Source organism: Mustela nigripes, chromosome 7 (genome assembly GCF_022355385.1).
Source record: "Mustela nigripes isolate SB6536 chromosome 7, MUSNIG.SB6536, whole genome shotgun sequence".
Taxonomy (NCBI): Eukaryota; Metazoa; Chordata; class Mammalia; order Carnivora; family Mustelidae; genus Mustela; species Mustela nigripes.
In genome coordinates, this window is record NC_081563.1 from 18,232,221 (window position 1) to 18,254,069 (window position 21,849).

General features: G+C 38.7%; 1 protein-coding gene across 7 annotated transcripts in view; it reads right to left on the reverse strand.

The window, feature by feature from the left end:
- Positions 1–21,849, reverse strand: part of ITSN2 (intersectin 2) — a 140,491-nt gene that overhangs the window by 55,204 nt on the left and 63,438 nt on the right. For 6 of the 7 annotated variants that reach the window (XM_059405234.1, XM_059405233.1, XM_059405235.1 and 3 more), the window contains 5 exons: positions 9,572–9,708; positions 6,786–6,922; positions 5,653–5,750; positions 1,339–1,514; positions 886–1,030 (listed from right to left, as the gene is read on the reverse strand). In XM_059405234.1, coding sequence (XP_059261217.1) covers positions 886–1,030; positions 1,339–1,514; positions 5,653–5,750; positions 6,786–6,922; positions 9,572–9,708 — 693 coding nt within the window. Of the gene's footprint in view, positions 1–885; positions 1,031–1,338; positions 1,515–5,652; positions 5,751–6,785; positions 6,923–9,571; positions 9,709–21,645; positions 21,727–21,849 lie in introns of all 7 variants that reach the window. The other variant, XM_059405240.1, reaches the window with a different exon arrangement.

The following is a 21,849-nucleotide window of genomic DNA, read 5'->3' on the forward strand; positions in this document are numbered from 1 at the left end:
ATCAAAGGCAGACACTTGACTGACTGAGCCACCCAGGCGCCCCTACAATTATTTATTTCTTTGTCTCATTAGATTATGACTTCTTAAAGCAGGGATTTCTTTTCCCATTAAATTTCTAGCATGTAATGAGATGCCTGGAACGAATGGTCACATAATAAACATTTTTTTGAAAGAAGGCATATCTCTGGACTCTACTGTGATGAAGTCTGTGCTTTCTTTTCAATAATGTTCATGTAAAAATGCTTGATCTGTAATTTAGAGGTAACAGTTAGATGTAATGATCACATCTACATCAGAGGGTAAATATACATAACATAGTTCCCACACAAATAACTTTTTTAAGAACAAAAAACCAAAACCTCCCAAGCCCAAAAAACTTCTTACAGCAACTATGAATTAAGAATAATATAATCAGACTTGTAACAATGACATTTTGAGCTTAGAAACCTTAACTAGTAATAACTGGATGCTATGAAAATGAATCACTGGGAAACTTCTAAGTAATAATTTCTTTACATCACACTTGGACAGTAAGAATAGAAACCAAATGCTACAAACTCTGATTAAAAGAGTAAATGATGCCTTTGTACAAAAATCTTCATTCTATTTTATGTGAATAGAAGCAATGTCAAAGAATAAAGAACACAGGACGCTCTGTCAGTTGAGTGTCTGACTCTTAGTTTTGGCTCCGGTCATGATCTCAAGGTTGTGTGACTGAACCCCGCGTTGGGCTCTGCGCTCAGCACGGAGTCTGAGTTTCTCTCCCTCTGCTCCTTCCCCCACTTGTGTGTGCTCCCTCTCTCTTCCCCTCTCTCTCTCTAATAAATAAATAAATCTTAAAAAGGAAAAAAAAAGGATAAAGCACACAAAATTAAAAATACACACCTGTCCATGAATCGGTGATACAGATCCAGGGGACACAGTACGAGTAAAAGCTGACTTTTTCTGCCATGACGTATTAACAGTTAGGTTTGTAAAAGATACATTTTGATAATCAGTCACTGATGCTGGTTGATTTGAAGAAAGTGATCTGTAAATACAACACTTCGATGTAAGTACAGTTAATCATTTAAAATCTAGTGAAGTACTACAAATTTATCAGCTTGTATGTAATTTACTTTGTGTTTAAACACAATTTGTGGGGAAAAAGTTCATGAACAAAGTACTGTCCTACATTTTTATTTATTAAATTCCAGTATGAAATTTGGAACAAAAGGGACTCTTGGAAAGCCCAGCACAGATTAGATTATGATTACATAGCAGGCTGACACAAATACCTATTAAGAATTTATACATTACCAAAAAAATGCATAAACTCCACTGTTAGCAAAAACTTACTCAGAGGAAGTTGAGGTAGCAGACACAGATACTGTAGGGGGAAGTAAGGCCTTCTTAGGAGACACAGATTTTTCACCTGATGGCATTTTTTCTACGTAGTTGCATGGAAACCAGCCAAAATTTCCTTGAAAACTACCATAAAGCCAACCAGGTTCTCCTATGGTTTTTTCATCAACCTATGGAAACAAAAACAAGGGTTAACAATGGTTAGAATGCCACGGATTTACAAAGGAAGAAAATGCAGACTACTGTATAGTAGCCTCATTTTCAGAATTAAGTCCATTGAACTAAAGAGTCGATGCCATTTTCTACAAATTAATAGGTCACTCACTATCTCTAATGACTGACAAAGTGCCTTTTTAAAATTTAATTTTTAATTCCATCCAAGTTAAATATGAAAATAGTTTACAAAAACAAACAGCATTCCACATGGTTTATGATAGAAGACCCTATCACTCATTATGCCCTGATTTCCACTCCTCATAGTAACTTGCCATTTTCATTGGTTTCTTCTGTATTACCTTCTTTACCTCTAAATAACGTATTTATACTATTTCTTGAATGTTTCAATTTTAGACATTATCTATTGGCTTTTGATAATGGAAAATCAACATTTAACTGTCTTCTACTACATCTTCTTATTCTATCGATACTGCTATCTCAAAATTTTTGGTTAAATTATATTTAATGTTTACATTATTATGATTCTGTAAATAAATTTTCGCATCTGAATTATGCCCTATTCTGATAATTAGTCTTACTTTCTTGCAAACTTGTTATTATCCTATAGTTAATCATTAATTTTTGTTTTGCTTAGTTTTTTCTGTTCCTATGACAGTCTTCTTGAACTCTCTAAGAGTTCTGAATACTATTTTTCAACTGGTAACACACATAGGTGGTTTATAGTTTCATTTTTTTCCCCCTTTAATTGCTGAGTAATATTACATTGTATAGATGTACCACAATTTTTGTTTAAATGCTTACACCTAGTGATGGACATCTGAGTGGTTTCCAGCTTTTGGCTATTACAAATAAAACCATGAACATTTGTCCTTGTATATTGATCTTGTATCCTGCAACCTTGCTTGTTAAACACACTCATTAGTTCTAAAATAGCTGGCACAGCTATGTAGTAACTATAAAATGGTGTTCTGAAACAGAACAAAAGAAACCCCTGCTAAAATATCATCCTGTAGATCTAGTTTAAGGCTACTTTAAAAGAGCCAATCCAGAGCACTAAAACTAAAGACAAGAACATAACAGACCCCAAGGAAGTACGCAACCTAAAGTAGCATGCTCAGCAATTTACCTGATTTAAATGTTGGTCTCAAAGCACGGATCACTGACAGTTAAGAATACTGGCGTTCGAACACTAACTTCCTCCTTTTCCTACAAACTGTTAAAAGTCTCCTTTCTTTAATACTTTTTCCTAATATTCTCTACCATTCCAAGAAGAAAAGGCCCATTCGGGGCACTTTGGTGGCTCAGTGGGTTAAAGTCTCTGCCTTTGGCTTGGGTCATGATCCCAGGGTGCTGGGATCATGCCCCACATCGGGCTCTCTGCTCAGCAGGGAGCCTGCTTCCTCCTCTCTCTCTCTCTGCCTGCCTCTCTGCCTACTTGTGATCTCTATCTGTCAATAAATAAAATCTCTGAAAAAAAAAAAAAGAAGAAAAAGAAAAGGAACATTCACTTCATCTTTAGAATTAGACCAAGCTTGCTTTGTCAGGGGTCAATTTTAACCAATTTCATATCTGTTATTTATAGCTCTGATTACACAGAGATTTACACAGAGAATTAAACTAGAAATTTTTATATAGTTCTCACAGGTTGATGGAAATTATTACTTCAAAAACAGCATTAATACATATGAACACTGGAAAAATAGGTTGTCATGGAAAATGTTGCCAGGGCTCAGTGGAATTTGTCATCTTTTTCACCTTCAAACAAATCTCTTCTGCTACCCTCATCCATTAAGTTGATTAGATTTTGCCTCCTATCTTACCAAGGATAGGGAAGCCCTCAGATCTGAGCTCACCTTCTAACTCAGCAAAATGCATTTTTAATAATCCCACCCATCCTTTCTTTCAGTCCTCTAATCTCTAAGAGGTTATCTAGTCCTTCCACTATTCTCTCCTCCTGGGCTCTAGATTCCAAGCCTTCCAGCCTTACCAAGGATCTTCCTCATCTGCATTCACTAGTCAGAATAGAGAGGTCTGCCAGGGAGACATGAGGTGCCTTCCTAAGTGTTCTGTGTTCTATATGTTGATCTGAGTGGTAGTTTCACAGATACACACATGTGCACTAATCATTTGAGCTGTATATTTACAGTTGTGCACTTTAGTAAATCCAGTATCATTAATCCTTTCCCTTTCTGCAGATCTTCTCTATCATTATTTGAACTTGCTCAAGCTTCAGCCAAGTTAAAAAAAAAACAAACACCAAAAAACCATAAAACAAAACATAGAACAACCTCCCCTCAACCCATACACCTCACTATCATTTTCTCTCCCTTCCAACTTTCAAAAGCCAAGCTCCTTCAAAGAATTTTGTATATTCACCATTTCCTCTTCCTTCCAATTTGTTCAGGTCACTAAAATCTGGCTTCTTCACCCACCACTCCACTCAACTAGTACTGTTTTCCTCCAGGTTAACAATAGTTGTGATACTGTTAATCTAATGGTTATTATTATTATTTTTTTTTAGTCCCATCTTATTTGACATACAGACCCAGACCACTCTTCTCAAAATTCCCTCCTGCTAAACTACCCTCCTGGCTTTTTCCTACCTCTCGTTGTTTCTTTTAAGACTTCCCTTCCTCTAATAATACCTCCAGTGTTCATGTCTCTTGGGGACTGCATCATCAGTCATCCTCTACACTCATGTCAATTACCATCACAACAGAGTGATGACACTTAAACTGGCCGCCTCTGATCTCTGCCTGAGATCCCTCTATATTTCTGGATAGCCAGAGGTGTATCCACCTGCTGCCTAGGAATCTGAAACTCACCCCAAATTAAACTCATTGTAACTCTTACTCCAATTCCCTCCTTCTGATCTTCCTCTCTTAGTGAATGACACTGTCATCAACCAAGGTGTCCAAATCAGGCATTTGTAACACATGACTCATTCTTTACATTAGTGATTCGGCACAGAACATAGTCGAGAAACTCTAGCTATCTCAATGTTCCCGTTGTCACTGCCACCAGACTGGCTTGATGACCACGGGCGAGGTCTGCTGTAAAGCTGGTAGCTTTCCACCACCTTCCTTCCTCAACTGCATTAGAATGTCTGTCTTTCTCATTAGACTATCAGCGGTTTAAGGGTAGAGACCGTGCCTTGTTCACTATATTTCTAGCCTAGCACAGCCCTCAAAAAATATTTGTTGACAGAGTAAATAAAAGATATAAGCAGAACTGTAAGTGGGCTCCTCGCCACATAGGCTGCATCTCTTCACTTCTGGACCAAATTCATCATTAACAGGTAGAAGATGAGGAAGGCCACCAGACTGTGGCACTGTCAGTGGTGGCAATGGTAACAGAAGGAAGGGGGACCATCTCGAGTGTTTGAACAGATGCTTCTAGTAAACTCTATGCCAAATATCACTAAATATCTGCTGTGTAACAGATAAAATACACCAAACTGGTGACCACACAGGGAAAAATGAAAGCAGGCACTGGCTCGGTAGTCCAGGTAATAGTACCTTAATTTATTAAGAAGAAAACTGAAGCAGAGACTAAAACCCAAGTTAGTATGCTTCTAAAGCCTGTATTCTTTCCATTACGTCACAACAGCTGTATCAAATGCTATTCCCTGCATCTTCCCTTATTCATCCATCTTCTGTGGTTTGTGACTATATAATAAAGGGCTTTTGTTTCTAGGAACAAGGGACTGCATCTAATTAGAGCTACAGAACCTGCCTCCTTCAATTCTTTTAATGTTGCCGGAAAATAATCAGCTTCCCCAAATTTCACTGGTGATTTATTAACAAAATCAGCATCACCTTTTACGATGTGAAGCAATGGCACAGTGTAAAGAACACAGGATTTGAAAATCAAAGACATGTACTTGCAACCCACTCCGTCACTGGCCTGCTGACTGTTACCTGTTGTGTAAGTCTCAGCTGCCTGACCTAGAATATGGCAGTGGTAATACGCAACTGTGCAGTACGTTGTTAGGGCCAAATTGGATAAAGTTAAAGATATGCATTTTAAATGACAAATCACTACATGAAATTATAGTCATTATTATTATAGAAAGTTATACACTTCATTGTATTAAGCTTATTCATGAACAAAAAAAAGATAGTTTCCTACCTGTATTATATCCCCAGAATTAAAACTCATCTCATCATGGCTCCTGGCTTCAAAGCGATATAATGCTTTATAATTTACCAAAGCACTAGCTGGCTCACCTAAAGAGAAGATAATGGTCATTATTTGCTACTTTCATGTACATACATCTTCATGACTCAATATAAAGAACTTGTAAAATCAAAAGGAAAAAAAACTGAACATCAAATAGTAAAGTGAAAATCCATTTGACACAGGCTTGTTAGGATTTAAATATCTGGTATAGTCACAGAATCGATATAAAAGCAAACAAGGACATTCATCTTCAGTAAAGTAGGAGGCAATGAAACAAAGCCGTGACTTGCGGGGTGTGCCCCGCGCAGGGACGTCGGGGAAGGCAGAGGAGTGGCGGCAGCTAAGCCGTGCAAAGCGCAAGGAGGCCAAGCAGCGCGGTTTGTTCTGTGGCACTCAGGGTGTAACAGGGAAGAAGAGGCAGAGAGAGACGTCACAGATGAGGCTAGCAGTGAACAGGGTTCAGTGAAGAAAGAGCTGTAGATGAACCAGTATGGTTCTAAAAGAAAAGCAGAAGTGCTCACAGATACACTACCCTTAATAAGATTAAAAATACTTAGCTTTATTTGCAGAATAAAGGCTTTGGCTTACAGAAATTTCAACACATGTATCATCAATAAGGTTTCAAATACTTGTATATCCAAAAGAAATACAGTAATATGTAAAGTATCTTAGGAATGGATACTGAGCTGTATCATGAACAAAACATTCCTTCTGAGAAAATTTCAATATGCAAAGACTTAAAATTTTACTGTTGTATCATTAAAATAAACAGTTTAGTTAACACTGGTTGAATAAACTACAACTGTTTACTTCGATTATGAAAACCATGTCAAGGTCTGTTCATAGCTACTCAGTGATTATGATCCTCTTCTTTTCTGCAAGTTGTTTTAAGACTTCTACCCTCAGTCTGTTTTAATAAAACCTTCTCCAAGTTCAATTTAGAAAAAGTTTTTTTCTGACTCCAAGGTTAACATCTGTTTAAATTTTTTTTTTTTGCTTTTCATCATAATCTTTTTATTCTTATTGCTTTCATTGTTCTGTCTCAGAAAAATCAAGTCTATTATTTCTATCCTTATCCTTACACTGCTTCTCCTCCACTTTCCGCTCCTCTTCTTGAACTTTCTCTTGTGTTTTTTCTTCCTGGAGTCGCTTTTGTTTTTCTTCTTCCTCCTTTCTAAGACTTTCTCTCCATAAGGTTTCTTTTCCTTGCTTTGCTTTCCTTTACATAAAAAAAAGAGAGAGTTTGCAAAATGTCCTAAAATTTCTGTTATGCAAAATAATAACAAAATAAAAAATATCAGATCTTATTCCTCACAAACTATAGGAATATTACATATTTCTTATGTATTTATATATAATCTTATGTATTTATCATATAGCTAAGACATTAGCATGGGGTGTGGAGAAACAGTGGGGATCATGGATGAAGGGGAAAAACCAATTAATCAGGAGAGGACCCTTGGTCAAATAGATGAACTGGGGAGTAAGACTGACAATTTCTCATACCCTTAAATTCCCTCCTGTCAGCCAACCTCCCAACGCTGAGAAGAAAGGGGAACTATTCAGAAAATAAATACATAAGGTATATCTAAATGTTCTTCCCCTCTCTCCCGATTTCTTTCTTTCTCTCTAGATTTTTCACAAGGACTGTATTTCAGCTCTTATTTCCACTATCTAGCTAACCCCTGTTTTCAGGATTTGGTCATTACTGTAGAAACAGGAAATGCTTCTGGGCAGATTACCTACTTTCTATATTACCCCTTGGAAGTCTTTTTCATTGTTAGAGAGCAGGGCATGTTCCCCTATAGGTCCACGCTTCCATATGTGCTTCTATGACATTTGATAACAGCTGCAGCTTGGTTTCTAGCTGGGCAAGTTGGTCTATGCCCTACCAAGGAAGACATCTTGGCTTAATTCCATGTCTCAATTCCTATATAATCCCCAAAACTGCAGACCCACTTATTCTGCCACTTCTCTTCCTCATTCCTGGACTGTCTTACACTCATACTCCTGGTTGATTATCCCATGATTAGCTTCCCCTTGACCCTTTGCAAATCCTCCCATAACCTCTCTCACTGCAAAGAGTGCTTCCTCCAGCACTTTTTGTGACTGACATCTGGCTCTCCTTTGAGGGCCACGCTTCTCTGAGGTCCTTTCTTCATCTCAGCCACCATTCCTTTTCCTGGTGAGTTCCTCCATCGCCTTTTCCCACATTCTTCCACACTAAGGTGACCTAATCTAGCCTCTACTTGAATTCCCAGAGATTATAAACACCACAGAGTATTTACCCCATGTTTACTGGGATAAAGAAAGGCTAGAGAGTTAAAAGAATATGAAATTAAATTTTGATAAACTTTCTTATGTGTCAGTGCCTGAGAAACAATTCAGAGCCAGAAGATAGCTCAGAAGCTGGACAAAGGGCAAGGCGGCCAAACCTACACTGAAAACCTGACTCTAACCAACAGCGGAGGACAAGGAGGGAGCCTTCCTAGGCAAACGGCTAAGAAATCAAGTTGTTATTTCTAAGACTCAGCTCTGGACTGATTCGACATGTGTGTCTGCTCTGATTTCTTTCCTCTTCTATAGCAGGATAATGTGTGAGGAGGATGAATGAAATGAATGAAATGAAAACGTGTATTATTAATATGGCTTGCTGGCCTAGGAAAAATTGTGAGCGGTGATGCAATTTCAAAACACTTGCAACATCATCAGCAGAAAATTCTGACACAGTGACTAGCCATGTAGTTACTGCACTATTCCCTTATGCAACGTGCAGTGGCAGTTAAGTGGTTAAAAAAAAAAGCTTCTAAATTTGAACTTCACTGTCTCTGCTCTTACATTATTCTAGTATTTCTTGTTAGCAGCCACAAAAGTGGGGGTCTTGGAGTAAGGAGTACTACAGAGCTCTGTCTGGCAGTCTCCAGCTCCTACTGGAATGATGAGGAATCAAGAACAAGGAGTAAAACCAGAGTGTCCTTGCATCACAGTCAACAGCGGCCACTCATTAAGTGTGCTGGGAGTGGTTATTCTGAAGCCGTTAAAAATAGAGGCCTACTACATGGTAATGTGTCTTTCTTGCCTTTCGAGTAACTGTTAGCTCCTTCATGGGCATTACTCGTCTACTTATCTCCAAGGCAAAGAAAAGCTGGCTCCTTAGTATTTGTTAATTATACTGATTTCTGACGCTAGAGGACTTGGAGGGGGTTGTGGCTAAGGAACATATTAGAAACAAGACCTCACAACAGAAAAAAATTATGCCGAGTCCCTACACAAATGCCTCAGATTCTGCAACTATCTTACTTCTTACTATAAATGGAGGCAACTGATAGGCTCAGTGGCACAAAGAGAACTGCATCAACATGGCATTATATACTCCATCTCATCACCCCATCTTATCACTTAATAAAATTAAGTATTTGGTTTTTGTGATCTTTTAGCAAACTTAACAGATTTACAATGGAGAGAAGGAAGTGATGAGTGTAAGACATTTGTGTTTGGCTTGCTAGCGACATTATTTTTACTTATGAGGCATGCATCAGTATTTCTATTTCTCAGGTGGAGAAATGGGGTTCAAAAGGTAAAGTGACTTAACCAAGGTCATCCAAATAGTAAGTGGTAGATCAAGAAGTCTAATCCAGGTCTGAGTCCAAACCCCCTATTCTTCACCAATGGAACATAAAATTGATTACTATAATCTCACTCCCTAAAAGAAAAACTGAACTTCTAAACTTCTAAACTGCTGACTCTAATTAGCATCCAAGGATAATCCTTTTATTTCCCTTAAATTTTCGTAATCAAACTAAGATATAGGCAACAAAATTAGAATTCTAATAGTAAAGTAGTATATTAAATTTATCAGCTATATTACCTTATAGCCTCATCTTCTAGTTTCTTTTTCTGTATTAGCTCTGACCTTTTTCTTTCAATTTCCTTCAACTTGTCACGTTTGATTTTATGAAGTTGTTCAAGCGCTAACTGCTGTGTGTTGTAGCTTTCTCTCAGTTCCTAAGGAGAAAATGAAAATAAGTCAATATGCATTGATTTAAATATTTTTATCTTATATACTACTGTGGCATTTTATTAAGAGACAAAAATCTGAAAGCAAGTTAAACTAAAGTAAGAAGAGTAAAAGTTTAAAAATATCTAGATGATTAAAAAGTCCTGAATACAAGTATTTAAGTCCTATAACCACTGAGGACAAATGTATGTTAAAGTCATGTACTTGTGTATTAACTCTTTTCTAAGGAATAAAGATAAGCCAACTTCGTAAGCCAAATCTTTGATTTGATACTTTATTTTCAATTAAAAAAAAAACCCCAATCCATTAAAAATATGGGGAAACAGGGTGGTGGCTTAATCAGTTGAACATACAGCTCCTGCTTTTGGCTCAGGTCATGATCTCGGGGTTGTGCAACAGAGCCCTGCATCGGGCTCCAAGCTCAGCTTGGAATCTGCTTGAGATTCTCTCTCTCCCTCTCCATCTGCCCCTCCCCCTGCTCACACTGGCATGCGCTCTCTCTTGTGCTCTCTCTCTCTCTCTCAAATAAATGAACAAATCTTTTTAAAAAAACATGGGGAAACAATCTCCTTATTATTTGAAGAGGAATTTTATTCAGTCATATTTTTTATATATGTAGGTTGACTGTGTACCCATAACTTATCCAGTAAGGTCCTGAACTAAACACAGAAGCAATTATTAAATAATTCAGCTAAAACTAAAAATGGAAAAGATAATGTCTACCTAAAATCATGACTATAGTAACCCAAAATAATGAGAAGTACTGCAAACAGGAATTGAAATAAATACTTGCTTATTGAGCATCTAGTTCTATGTGGTGCACATAGGGATGCACAGGGAATCAAATCTAGGGCCCACTGGCTCTCAAGTTTTTGCCTTCAAAGAGCCTGAAGTCTCAAAGCAGAGAAAAGTCCCAAAACATGGGATAGAGATAAGCACCTTAGCAGAAACCTGTGGTTACTTTAACCTGTGGTTAAACCTGTGGTTACAGCATTTTCCTTCCATCTTCTAACAGCACCTGCCCAACCCTATTCTGCGAGTTTGTTAGGAATCTGTCACTCAGATTCCACCCACTCCCTCTCAGGTGCAGTCATTTAATCTAGGCCTAACTAATCAATCACAGCACCCCACCTCCCTGGCCAGAATGACTGGTCCAAAGGACATACACATGGATCCAAGCTGAGCCAGAATCCTTTCCTGGGATTCAGATAGACTAAAAAGGGGAGAAAGAGGTCTTTTCTTCTCTAAACTCATTAAACTGGGATAAGGCAAACCTGGAGCTGTCCCACCACCACGTGACGCCACTGGGGTGGAAATGAAATCCATACTGAAAAGAGGCAAGCAAAGACTGGAGACAGAGGGAGGGAGGCCTGTAGGAACCGACTCTCCCAATTGCATTCCTATACCTAGGAACTGCTCCTTCCTAGTAGCACTTGTATGGACTCAGCAGTCCTGGGACTCTTCCAGTAACAACTCTTGTGAGCTTAACTATTTGAAATGAGTTTTTTTTACATGCTATCTACAGGATCTTGAACAAGAGAGTTTAAAGAGACTGGATTAAGGGCGCCTGGGTGGCTCAGTGGGTTAAGCCACTGCCTTCGGCTCAGGTCATGATCTCAGGGTCCTGGGATCGAGTCCCGCATCGGGCTCTCTGCTCAGCAGGGAGCCTGCTTCCTCCTCTCTCTCTCTCTCTGCCTGCCTCTCTGCCTACTTGTGATGTCTCTCTGTCAAATAAATAAATAAAACCTTAAAAAAAAAAAAAAAAAAAAGAGACTGGATTAAGGAAGAGGAAAAAGCCCTCAAGAGGTTTCATGGCAAAGGTGGAACCTTCACAGTACAGCTGACCCTCAAATAATCGGGGTTGAACTATTTGTGCACACCTATACACAGATTTTTAAAAATAAATACAACAGAGTACCATAAATGGGTTTTCCTTATGATTTTCTTAATTTTCTTTTCTCTAGCTTAATTTTAAGAATATAATATGATATACATACAATACACAACATATGTATTAATCACTTTTATAGGTTAGGTGCCTGGTCAATAGTAGGCTATTAGTAGTTAAATTTGGGGGAAGTCAAAAGCTGTATGCAGATTTTCAACTCTATTGGGCACTGGCGTCCCTAACCCATGTAGCTCAAGGGTCAACTATATTTGGTAGAATGTTTTGGGGTATCTACTCACACATAATAACAAAACTAAACCAAAAAAATCCTCCAAAACCCAAGAAATGCAATTTCTTTCCAGAAATAAAATATCTTATAAGTGGATCCTTTTAACTTGATTTAAGTGATAGATATGATCTGAGTACAATGCGGTGTAAGTGTGAAGACTACATCCAAAGTGTCTGAGATCAAGACTTGCAGCTTAAGGGGCGCCTGGGTGGCTCAGTGGTTTAAGCCTCTGCCTTCGGCTCAGGTCATGATCTCAGGATCCTGGGATCGAGCCCCACATGGGGCTCTCTGCTCAGCGGGGAGCCTGCTTCCCCCCTCTCTCTCTGCCTGCCTTCTGCCTACTTGTGATCTCTGTCTATCAAATAAATAAATAAAAATCTTAAAAAAAAAAAAAAAAGACTTGCAGCTTAAGTCAATAACAATAAAAATACTGCATTCAGCAAGTCTCCACAAATCTCAGCTTCAACAGTTCTCTTGGTCACACCTTTCTCTAAATTCTACTGAAAACCACAAGGATATGGTGGTTATAATCTATGGAGGAGCAGTCTGGCTTAGTGATAAGGACTCTGGGAACATCAGTCTGAGTCAGGCTCTGTCAGTGGTGTGCTGAGTAACATCAGGAAAGTTACTTGCAGTTTCCTCATCCGTAAAATGCAGTTAATTCTAGTACATGCCTCACTAGTACATGCACTCTAGTACATTTAATCCTCACAATACTGTTGAGGATGAAATGGGTTAGTATTTATAAAGTACTGGAGGACACAGAGCAAGTTCATAGGAAGTTTAGCTATTATTATTGGCTGAGGTCATAAAGAAAAAGAATTGTAAGGTTAAGAGAGAGTAAAGAGGAGCCAAATTAACATCTGATCTTCTTATGGCTGCAAGATTAGCCCTCTAACGTGTCCTGAAAGATACTGTTTCAAGTCTTCCTTCACCAGCCCATTCCTGCAGTGTCTGAGTTCATTAGCTGCCCATGCTCCCCAAGGCATCCTGTGCCTTCCTCTATCATAATCAGCGTCTCCTGACTGTATGGTTCCCTCCAACAATGGACTGAGTTTCGTGACAACAGGACTGATTTTCATCAAGGTATCTCCACCCAAAATGGTCTGGTATTATGTGGATATTTAATTAATATTTCTTAAACAAATGAGAATGCATAAACAATAGTCACACATACTAATAAGATTTGAAGAGCACTATAAGGCTTGCCAGAAACTTCCTCTGCCTGATTGCAATAATCTTGGCAATTCCTATCACTAGACTCATTCCTCTGGATTAAGTCATTGCTTCCAGGAGGCCCTTGTTCAATAGATGAGTTAACTGAGGACAAGTAAATTAATCAGCACTTGTGGACAGTACTGTCGCAGTCTTAAGAGAATGACAGATCTTTTTCAGGTTAAGGAAGTTCTATTCTTAATTTGCTATTAAGTTTTTCATGTTTTAATCATGAATGGATTTAAAATTTTCTCACATACTTTTTTTTATAAAAAGATTTTATTTATCTATTTGACAGAGAGATACAGAGAACAAATAGGCATAGAGGCGGGTAGAGAGAGAGAGAAAAACAGGCTCTCCGCTGAGCAGGGAGCCTGATGTGGGTCTTGATCCCAGGACTGTGGGAGCCAAAGGCAGCTGCTTAACCCACTGAGCCACCCAGGCAACCCATCACATATTTTTTTGCATCTAATGAGTTAAACATACTATTTTCCCCCTTTAATCTGTTTATAGGGCAAATTACATGTTTTTGTATGTCAAATCACCTTTGCATGACTAAGATAAATCAACTTTTTTGGTCATTATGGATTATCCTTTTTTATAAATTCTACATTTGTCTTTTTAATATTTTTTTTAGAATTTTCACCTCTATATTAAACTGGCCCATAATGATCTTTTCTCACACTGTTCTTATATGTTTTGATATGTCTCTGATAGCTTTGTATAAGTTGGGAATAATCCCATTTCTGTATTTTGAAGCAGCTGTGTAAGACTACACTTTATCTTAGACAAAAGGCTGAATGGTAACAGAAACAGCTATGTAAGACTAGATTTACTGGTTCCTCCAGTAAAGACTCTGTGCTTCTCTTTTAGGAAAGATTTTAAACTATAGATTTAAAATATTTTATAACAATAGAGCTGTCCAGATATTTTATATTTTGAGTCAGTTTTGGCAAGTCGTAATTTGTTCATCTACATTTAGCATGCACCAGCAGACTGAGGGGGAGAGGGAGAGAGAATCCATAAGTAGATTCCCCACTGAGTGCACAGGCTGCTGCGGGCTCTATCTCAAGACCCTGAGATCATGACCTGAACTGAAACCAAGAGTTGGTTGCTTAGCCAAATGAGCCACCCAGGCACCCCAATATGCTCTTCTAATGTTTGCAGCATTTATATTTTTATTTCCTTTTCATTCCTAATTTTATTACTACCTTCTTTACTTTTAAAATTGGTCTTGCCAAAGGTTTAATTTTATTAATCTTTTTAAAAGAGTCAAATACTGGCTTTCTTGATTCCCTGTATTTAATGTCTTTTGTTTCATTGGTTTCCTTCTACTATTTTTGCTTTATTACACTAGTCTTTTTCTAGCTTCTTAAGGTGAAAGCTTAGCTTATACATTTTCATCTTTTTTTCCCCAATATAACCGTTTATGGTCAACTGTATAACCTTGGGCACCTTCTGTGTCTTAACTTACTCCTATGTGAAATGTGGAGAGGAATAATACTGACCTACATCACAGGGTTAATGTAAGGATTCAATAAGTAAGATACTTAGAACCATGTCAGTTCCAGAGAAAGCCCTTAATAAACCCTAGCTAATATCAATACATCTTCATTTATGAATCAGCAGCTACTGACCCCTGATATGACTGAGGAGAAGTCTGTTAATTTACACTACTCCCCACCACTCTGTTTCCCACTGTTGATATTTACTGGTGGTTAATCTACTTAGCACTTTTACAACTTAAAAATATACTTAATCGGGGCGCCTGGGTGGCTCAGGTCATGATCCCAGGGTGCTGGGATCAAGATCCGCGTTGGGCTCTCTGCTCAGCAGGGAGCCTGCTTCCTCCTCTCTCTCTCTCTCTCTCTGCCTGCCTCTCTGCCTACTTGTAATCTCTGCCTGTCAAATAAATAAATAAATAATCTTTAAAAATAAATAAAAATAAACTTAATCTACTGTTTCATTTTCACAAACACCTGACATTGTGCAACTCTAAATTTTTCTTTTTATTTTGAAAACTTTTGCAGACGCTGATGATTTCACCCCAGATACCTCATCACTATTCCACGTTAACTACAACTCCAATGCCAGTACTAAATTACAGACATTTAACACAGCCATATAGTGATATTTAATACAGAATTCATATTCAAAAGTGTCCCCACTACCGTGAATACTGTCCTCAATAATAGCTTTCTCCCTTATCCATGATCTCATTGAGGGTCACACACTGCATTTTGCTGTCATGACTCTTTAGTGTCCTTTAGGAGTGGCTCTTTGGTCTCCTTAAATCATAAAGATTTCTTCCATCTTTTATGAGATTCACATTTTTAGAGTGCGGGTCAGTCAGCTGTTTCATAGATCAAATCACAATTTGGGTGTGTCTAATTTATTTCCTTACACTTAGATGAAATTATTTTTGGCAAAAATAATACAGCAGTGATGTGCTTCTTTCAGCGCAATGTATCAGGAGACATATAATGCTGGTTTGCGCCATTTTGGTAATGTTAAATTTGACCACTTGGTTTAAGATTGGTTTACTTAGTTTTAGTCCTGAGTGTACCTCAACATGACTCAACAAAGCACTCACAAAAATTTTTAAATCCAGCACCTATTTCTACTGTTCTCATTACTCAGAGAGAGTACTTATTCTGCCATCCTGGTAGAAATGGAAGATGTAACTTGCTAAACTTAAACCACTAATACGGAATACCTTTAATAGTGATAGGAAGTAATGTTATATTCTGATTTTTGCTTCAAGAAAGGATACAATGGGGGCGCCTGGGTGGCTCAGTGGGTTAAAGCCTCTGCCTTTGGCTCAGGTCTTGATCCCAGGGTCCTGGGATTGAGCCCCGCATCAGGCTCTCTGCTCAGCAGGAAGCCTGCTTCTTCCTCTCTCTCTGCCTGCCTCTCTGCCTACTTGTGATCTCTGCCTGTCAAATAAATAAATAAAATCTTAAAAAAGAAAGGATATAATATTCTTTCCAAAAGCCAGGTCTTAAAAGAGATTCGATGGACAAAATACAGCTTAGCTCAATAATGTGATATAATGTGATACAAAAAATTTTTATTAGTCATGAAAAAAAATCCTGGCAGAATGCAAATTAGCACCTCAAACTTAACATCCCAAAACCCCAAAACAAAAAACTCTGAACATCTGTGTAGCACTTTAAAGTGTTTTTACACATAATACCTACATTTGATCTTGATAGCATTCTTGTAAAATGGATAAAATGATGACCAATTCTGAGACTCAGAAGATTAAGTGACTTGTCTCTTTTTGAATTATCTACACCATGTCATTCAAACCCCAAATTGTACCACAGATTCTATATTTACTTCCACTTAACTCCACTTTCAGCTAAATTACTAAAATATCTTTATTAGATAGGAAACATTTTAAAAATTAAATGAATTAAAGGGATTTGAAACCAACAGTATTTCATGTCCATTCTAAAGGAGTCAAGAACACAAAAGCAGCATTCTGATTATGAGGAGGCAACATCAAGTCTTAGTAATGACCACTAACAACACTAGTGTGCTCATTCTCTCAGTCTGTTAAACAGTAAGGGGGATCACCCACCTCTATCCTGAATCAGAAGGGCCATCAGTAAAACTCAATTTCAGAAGCACTGTCTGTAGTAATGAGGACTAGTTAGTAAGGCCAGAATGACAAAGCCCCAATGGAGAAATTTAGGATAGAGGTCTGTGATAAGCCCCAATTTGGCTGTTGGCAGATTCCACTTTGTCTCAAAGGAATAGTACCTCCTCAATCATTATCCCAAGTCAGCAGTGGTGACCTTCAATGCACTGAAAGTACTGTGGTGATTCAGGATGATCCCTACTCATAAGAACAACAAAAAAATTTGTATGGTTCATAATAGTTCACAAAGCACTTCTGTACATACGCAATCTCATTTAATCGCCCTACGACTCTGCAAAGAAGGCAGAACAGATACTATCAGCTTCATTTTGTAAATGAAGAAAGCAAAATTTGGAGGTTAAATGACAGTTACACAGCTAGCAAGTGGCACTGGTAGGACTATAACTCATTTCTTCAGATTCTGAGGCCAATACTCTTCTCACTACTAACTCACTGCTAAAGATACGACAGTGCGTGAATTTCTCTAATGGAATAAGGGCATGTCAAATGTCTCATCTTTGGACCCACACAGGCTTTGCTGTGTGTCCTAGTGTCACTTAAGCAAAAGAGTGACACTGATCCTATACATGAATATGACAGGGACCAGTAGAACATAATTTCTTAAGACAAATAATTTTAAACCTTATACTCCCATTCCACCATAAATAGGCTAAAGCAGATGCTCCGCTGTCTCAAAGACCACAAATTAGAACTCACTGCCTGTCCTCCTCCAAGACCAAAAAGGCCAATTTTTTCTCTCACCTGCCAACCCACCTGGCCTTCCCTGTCACCCTTTACCGCCCAAATCCTCATCTCTAGAATGCTGTTCATCCTTGATCCGACCCAATCTCCCACCCTTCTTCTCCTCAAATCCCTCCACTGCTGGGCACCTTCCTGTTTGTGCTCAGGAAGCCCCTCACAGACCTGCATAGCTTCTCTGAATGGAAATTCCCTTAGCTCTTTGTCCTTTTGGCTGATCCCTCAGGATGCTGTTTTCCTCTGTTTCTCTCTCAGTTTACTACCACATATTCCATTTACATCAGGGTGAGGAGATAACTACAGTTATTTTCTTTGCTCCTCACTGTCCTTTCCAGACTATTATCTCTCTTCCCTTTTATGAAGTCATGCTTTCCTGAGGCTCATGCCATCTTGCAACACTGCCCCCCTCTTCCTCTTTATTGGTATCTCTTGATCACCTGGTCTGATCCTCATTCATTAATGTTCACTACTCTCCAAGGTTTTGACAACCACATGGATTGGATCAAAACCTCAACTCTCCTTTTTACCCCACTTAACTCACCATTTGCATTATTCTATGTTGAATCTTGTCATCATTAGAAACAGAACTACCACTGATGAAAGATCCCATTCTTCAAATGTAAGTTCTTATCCTTGGAGATCTTGTACCTGATACACTCAATGACCCCAACAGCTTCTCCTCTTTCATCAGCATAATTTTCTTTCCTCATACCTCTTCATGTCAGTCCATACTTCAGAGTTCCTCTTTGCTGAAATTACTGTGTCAAGATCTGCAATTCCCTGTCCCTCCCTCACTGTCATGTCTATTAAAACTTCAAACCTGTGTAAACCTATGACTCTGCTTTACCCTTCTTTGTGTTTTTATCTAAGCAGCTGAACTTTGGTGGGGAAGAAAATCATACAATTAGGCATGCTGCTTTCAATTTATTTTTTTAAGATTTTATTTATTTATTTATTTATTTGTCAGAGAGAGAGAGAGAGAGAGAGCAATCACGCATGAGCACACGCATGAGCAGGGGGAGCAGCAGGCAGAGGTGGAGAGAGAAGCAGGCTCCCTGCTGAGCAAGGAGCCCAATGCAGGACTCAATCCCAGGACCTTGGGATCATGACCTGAGCCAAAAGCAGCAGCCCAACGAACTGAGCTACCCAGGCATCCCTGCTTTCAATTTATATTCATGACCTCCAACTTCACACAGGCATTCAACATTGCTCAGCACACGTACTGTCTTCCTCTACTAAGCATACGCCCTTTACCCCCACTGCTATGTCTATTTCATGCCTACTTCTCTCTCCTGAAACAGAACTGCCTAATCTTCCCTAATCCGGGAATTTGGGAGTTCCCTAAACTCCCTAATCTTGCATCCATTCTTCTCACTACCAGCTAATAATCTTGCCTCATTAAGCCACCAGACTGGAACTCCCTCATCTTCCCATCTCAAAAATCAATACAACTTCCTGCCTCTGCACCCAACTTCTAGCCTGGCTGAACTTATTCCATGTCCTCAACTACGCAGGAAGATTCCTTGTAATGGTTCAACTTGCTTCTGATTTTAAGTCTTCGAGCTGTCAGCGTCCTACTCTCCACAAGTAAATTTAGCTGCATTCACACTCATCTTTCCTCCATATGTTACACTCAAAGACTTTTTACCTAACCCTTAAATCTATGCTCTGGATTGTATCTCAATCTGCTTCCCTTGGACTCTATCAATAACCACCACCTTATATATTCAACCTGAAGCTCTCCCTTCCTTCCTCCCCTTCCCTTCTGTCTCCTTCAAGTTTGTGTGTGTGTCTTAAAGATTTTGTTTATTTATTTGAGAAAGAGAGAGAGAGTGTGAGACAGCACAAGCAGGGGGAGCAGAAGAGGGAGAAGCAGGCTCCCCTCCTGAGCAGGGAGCTCAACTAGGGCCTCCAATGCAGGACTCCAGGATCATGACCCTGAGCCAAAGGCAGACAGTTAACTGACTGAGCCACCCAGGTGCCCCCATTTTTTGCATTTAAAAAATAGCCTTTACTTAATAGAAAAAAATACACGAAATCACAAGTGTTCCTAGAATGTGGAATACATGTTTTCTGACAAATTCTTTTCTACTTTTTTTTTTTTTAATCAGCTCCATATATCAATCCTAAAGTACTGCATATTTTTTTGAGAACATTCAAAACCCTTCATTCACTCCACAAGTATTTACTGCCACCCTTAACCTACCATGTACTCCTATAGGTGCTGGGAATTCAGCAACAAGACATTGGGCTTGGCCAGGAAATCACCATTAAGACAGACTCGGTCAGTTACCTCACCAGCTCTGTTCTCTCCATTTCCATTCCTCAACCCCAACTGAATCTCTTCCCCATGTAAGCATATGCCTCACAGAAAGCTGATACCACCTCCAAGGGTGGTCCTGATTATTTTCTCCCCAGCTTTCTTAAGATAAAACTGACAAATAAAAATTGTGTATGTTTAAGGTATACAACTTGATGTTTCGGTATTAGTACACAATGGGAAATGATCACCCAAACTGTGTCAATGAACATATCTACCTCACGTATTTTAACCGTTTTCTCTATCTTAGCAAATCTCAAGCATCCAACACGATATTGTTAACTAGAGTCACCATGTTGTACATCACATCCCAGAACTTATCCATCTTTCCTAACTGAAACTTTGTATCCTTTATCCTTCAGGTCTTTCTTACACACACACACACACACACACACACACACACACACACACAGGTTTTCCTTTGACCTCATGTTTTCTTTGCACTCTCCTCCCCGAGGTGTTCACATTCACTCAGCCCTTCCTTAACCCCCATTCATTCCTATCTGCTGCAGTTCAGCTTCTGCTCACTTAACTAAAATGGCCCTTTCAGTACGGTCTTCAACGGTCTCACGGACAATTCCATGGATATTTTTCAGGACTACGCTGACTGCTCTGCAGTGCTTTGCAGTGATAACTCTCGGAGGCCTCTTTTCTTGCTTTCTGGGACAGTACACTCTCCGGGCCACTCTCATCCCCTCTTAGTTTTAATCCTAAATTGCCTCTGATGAAAGTATCAACAAGCAGTGAAAGGCTGGAAGGCAAGAAGCGTAAGGAAGAAAGTAAAACAAGAGATAAGAATAATCTGCTGGCCTGTGGAGAATCAAATGCTAACTGAAATAATCAGACTTACATGTGTGAGTACAGCCCACAAGTCATCATCAAACCTCATTTTGTAGATGAAGAAATGTAGGGTGAAATTTTTATGCAACCTATGGCACAAGTTCTAAGACCAGATAAGCTGGCCATTCACGCTACAACCATAAAGGAAAGGCTGACACCATCTTTCCAACTTGCACAACCTTTGCTTAAACACGTGAGTTCCACTTATCATGTTCTTGTCTTCATTATGTACGAAGGCACATACATATATATGCAACTGCCCTACTGATGCAGAATGCACTCAGAATGTAGGGTCAAGGAGAGCTAAATGCAAAGCACCTTTCTTTAAACTATATTAAAACAGAAATTCATTGAGTATTTGAAATCCTCTGTGCTAAAATGACAAAGTGAGCTATTTATTTTCGCATATGATTTGAACATTTTTTATCTGAATTGCAAGCATGTCTAAACATGAGGCCTGCTAACTAGACATAACTAAAGCTGCCCCTCCATTATTGGCTATGATTTTTCCTTATAGCAGTATCAGGAAGCAGCCTGGTATATATACATGACATAATCTTGCCCTACATTTCAGAAGAAATACATTTTATTTTAAATAATGATTTTCAGTGATATGGGTAAATGATTTAATCTCCCATTCCCTTGCTTTCTTTTAAACTGAATCAGTAATCATCCCAGCAGTTAACCCAAAGCACAGGGATGTTATAGGGAAATCGGTAGTTATTTCTAAGTGTCTTGAGTTCCTTATGAGACAGGTTACTCTGGGCAACCCCACAAATTTCTGGCATTAGTCTCAAACAGGCAGTTAGACAGCAGAAGGCTATTCAAGCAAACAGAAAGAAAAAAGGTCCAAATTGTGTATGTTATTTCAAACAAAGACTCATAAATGCAAAGAATAGTCTAGATTTTAAGAAAAGAAAACAGTAAAGTAACTCAAAAGAAAAGGAGCTAGATATTAGAAAATAACCTTAAGTAAGAGGAAGAGGTTGTTGAGACAGCTTAGCAGAGACAAAAGGCACTGCAGAACAGAGTCATCCATATTCCCACACTGTAAGATAAGGCAGATAAAAAGCCAATTAAACTATGTACAAATTTTTAAAAATTATGTAGGGATGATAACTTGGCTGGCTTATCTGTCCACCAGCAAAAAATTATTTGGTTTTCTTTAAAA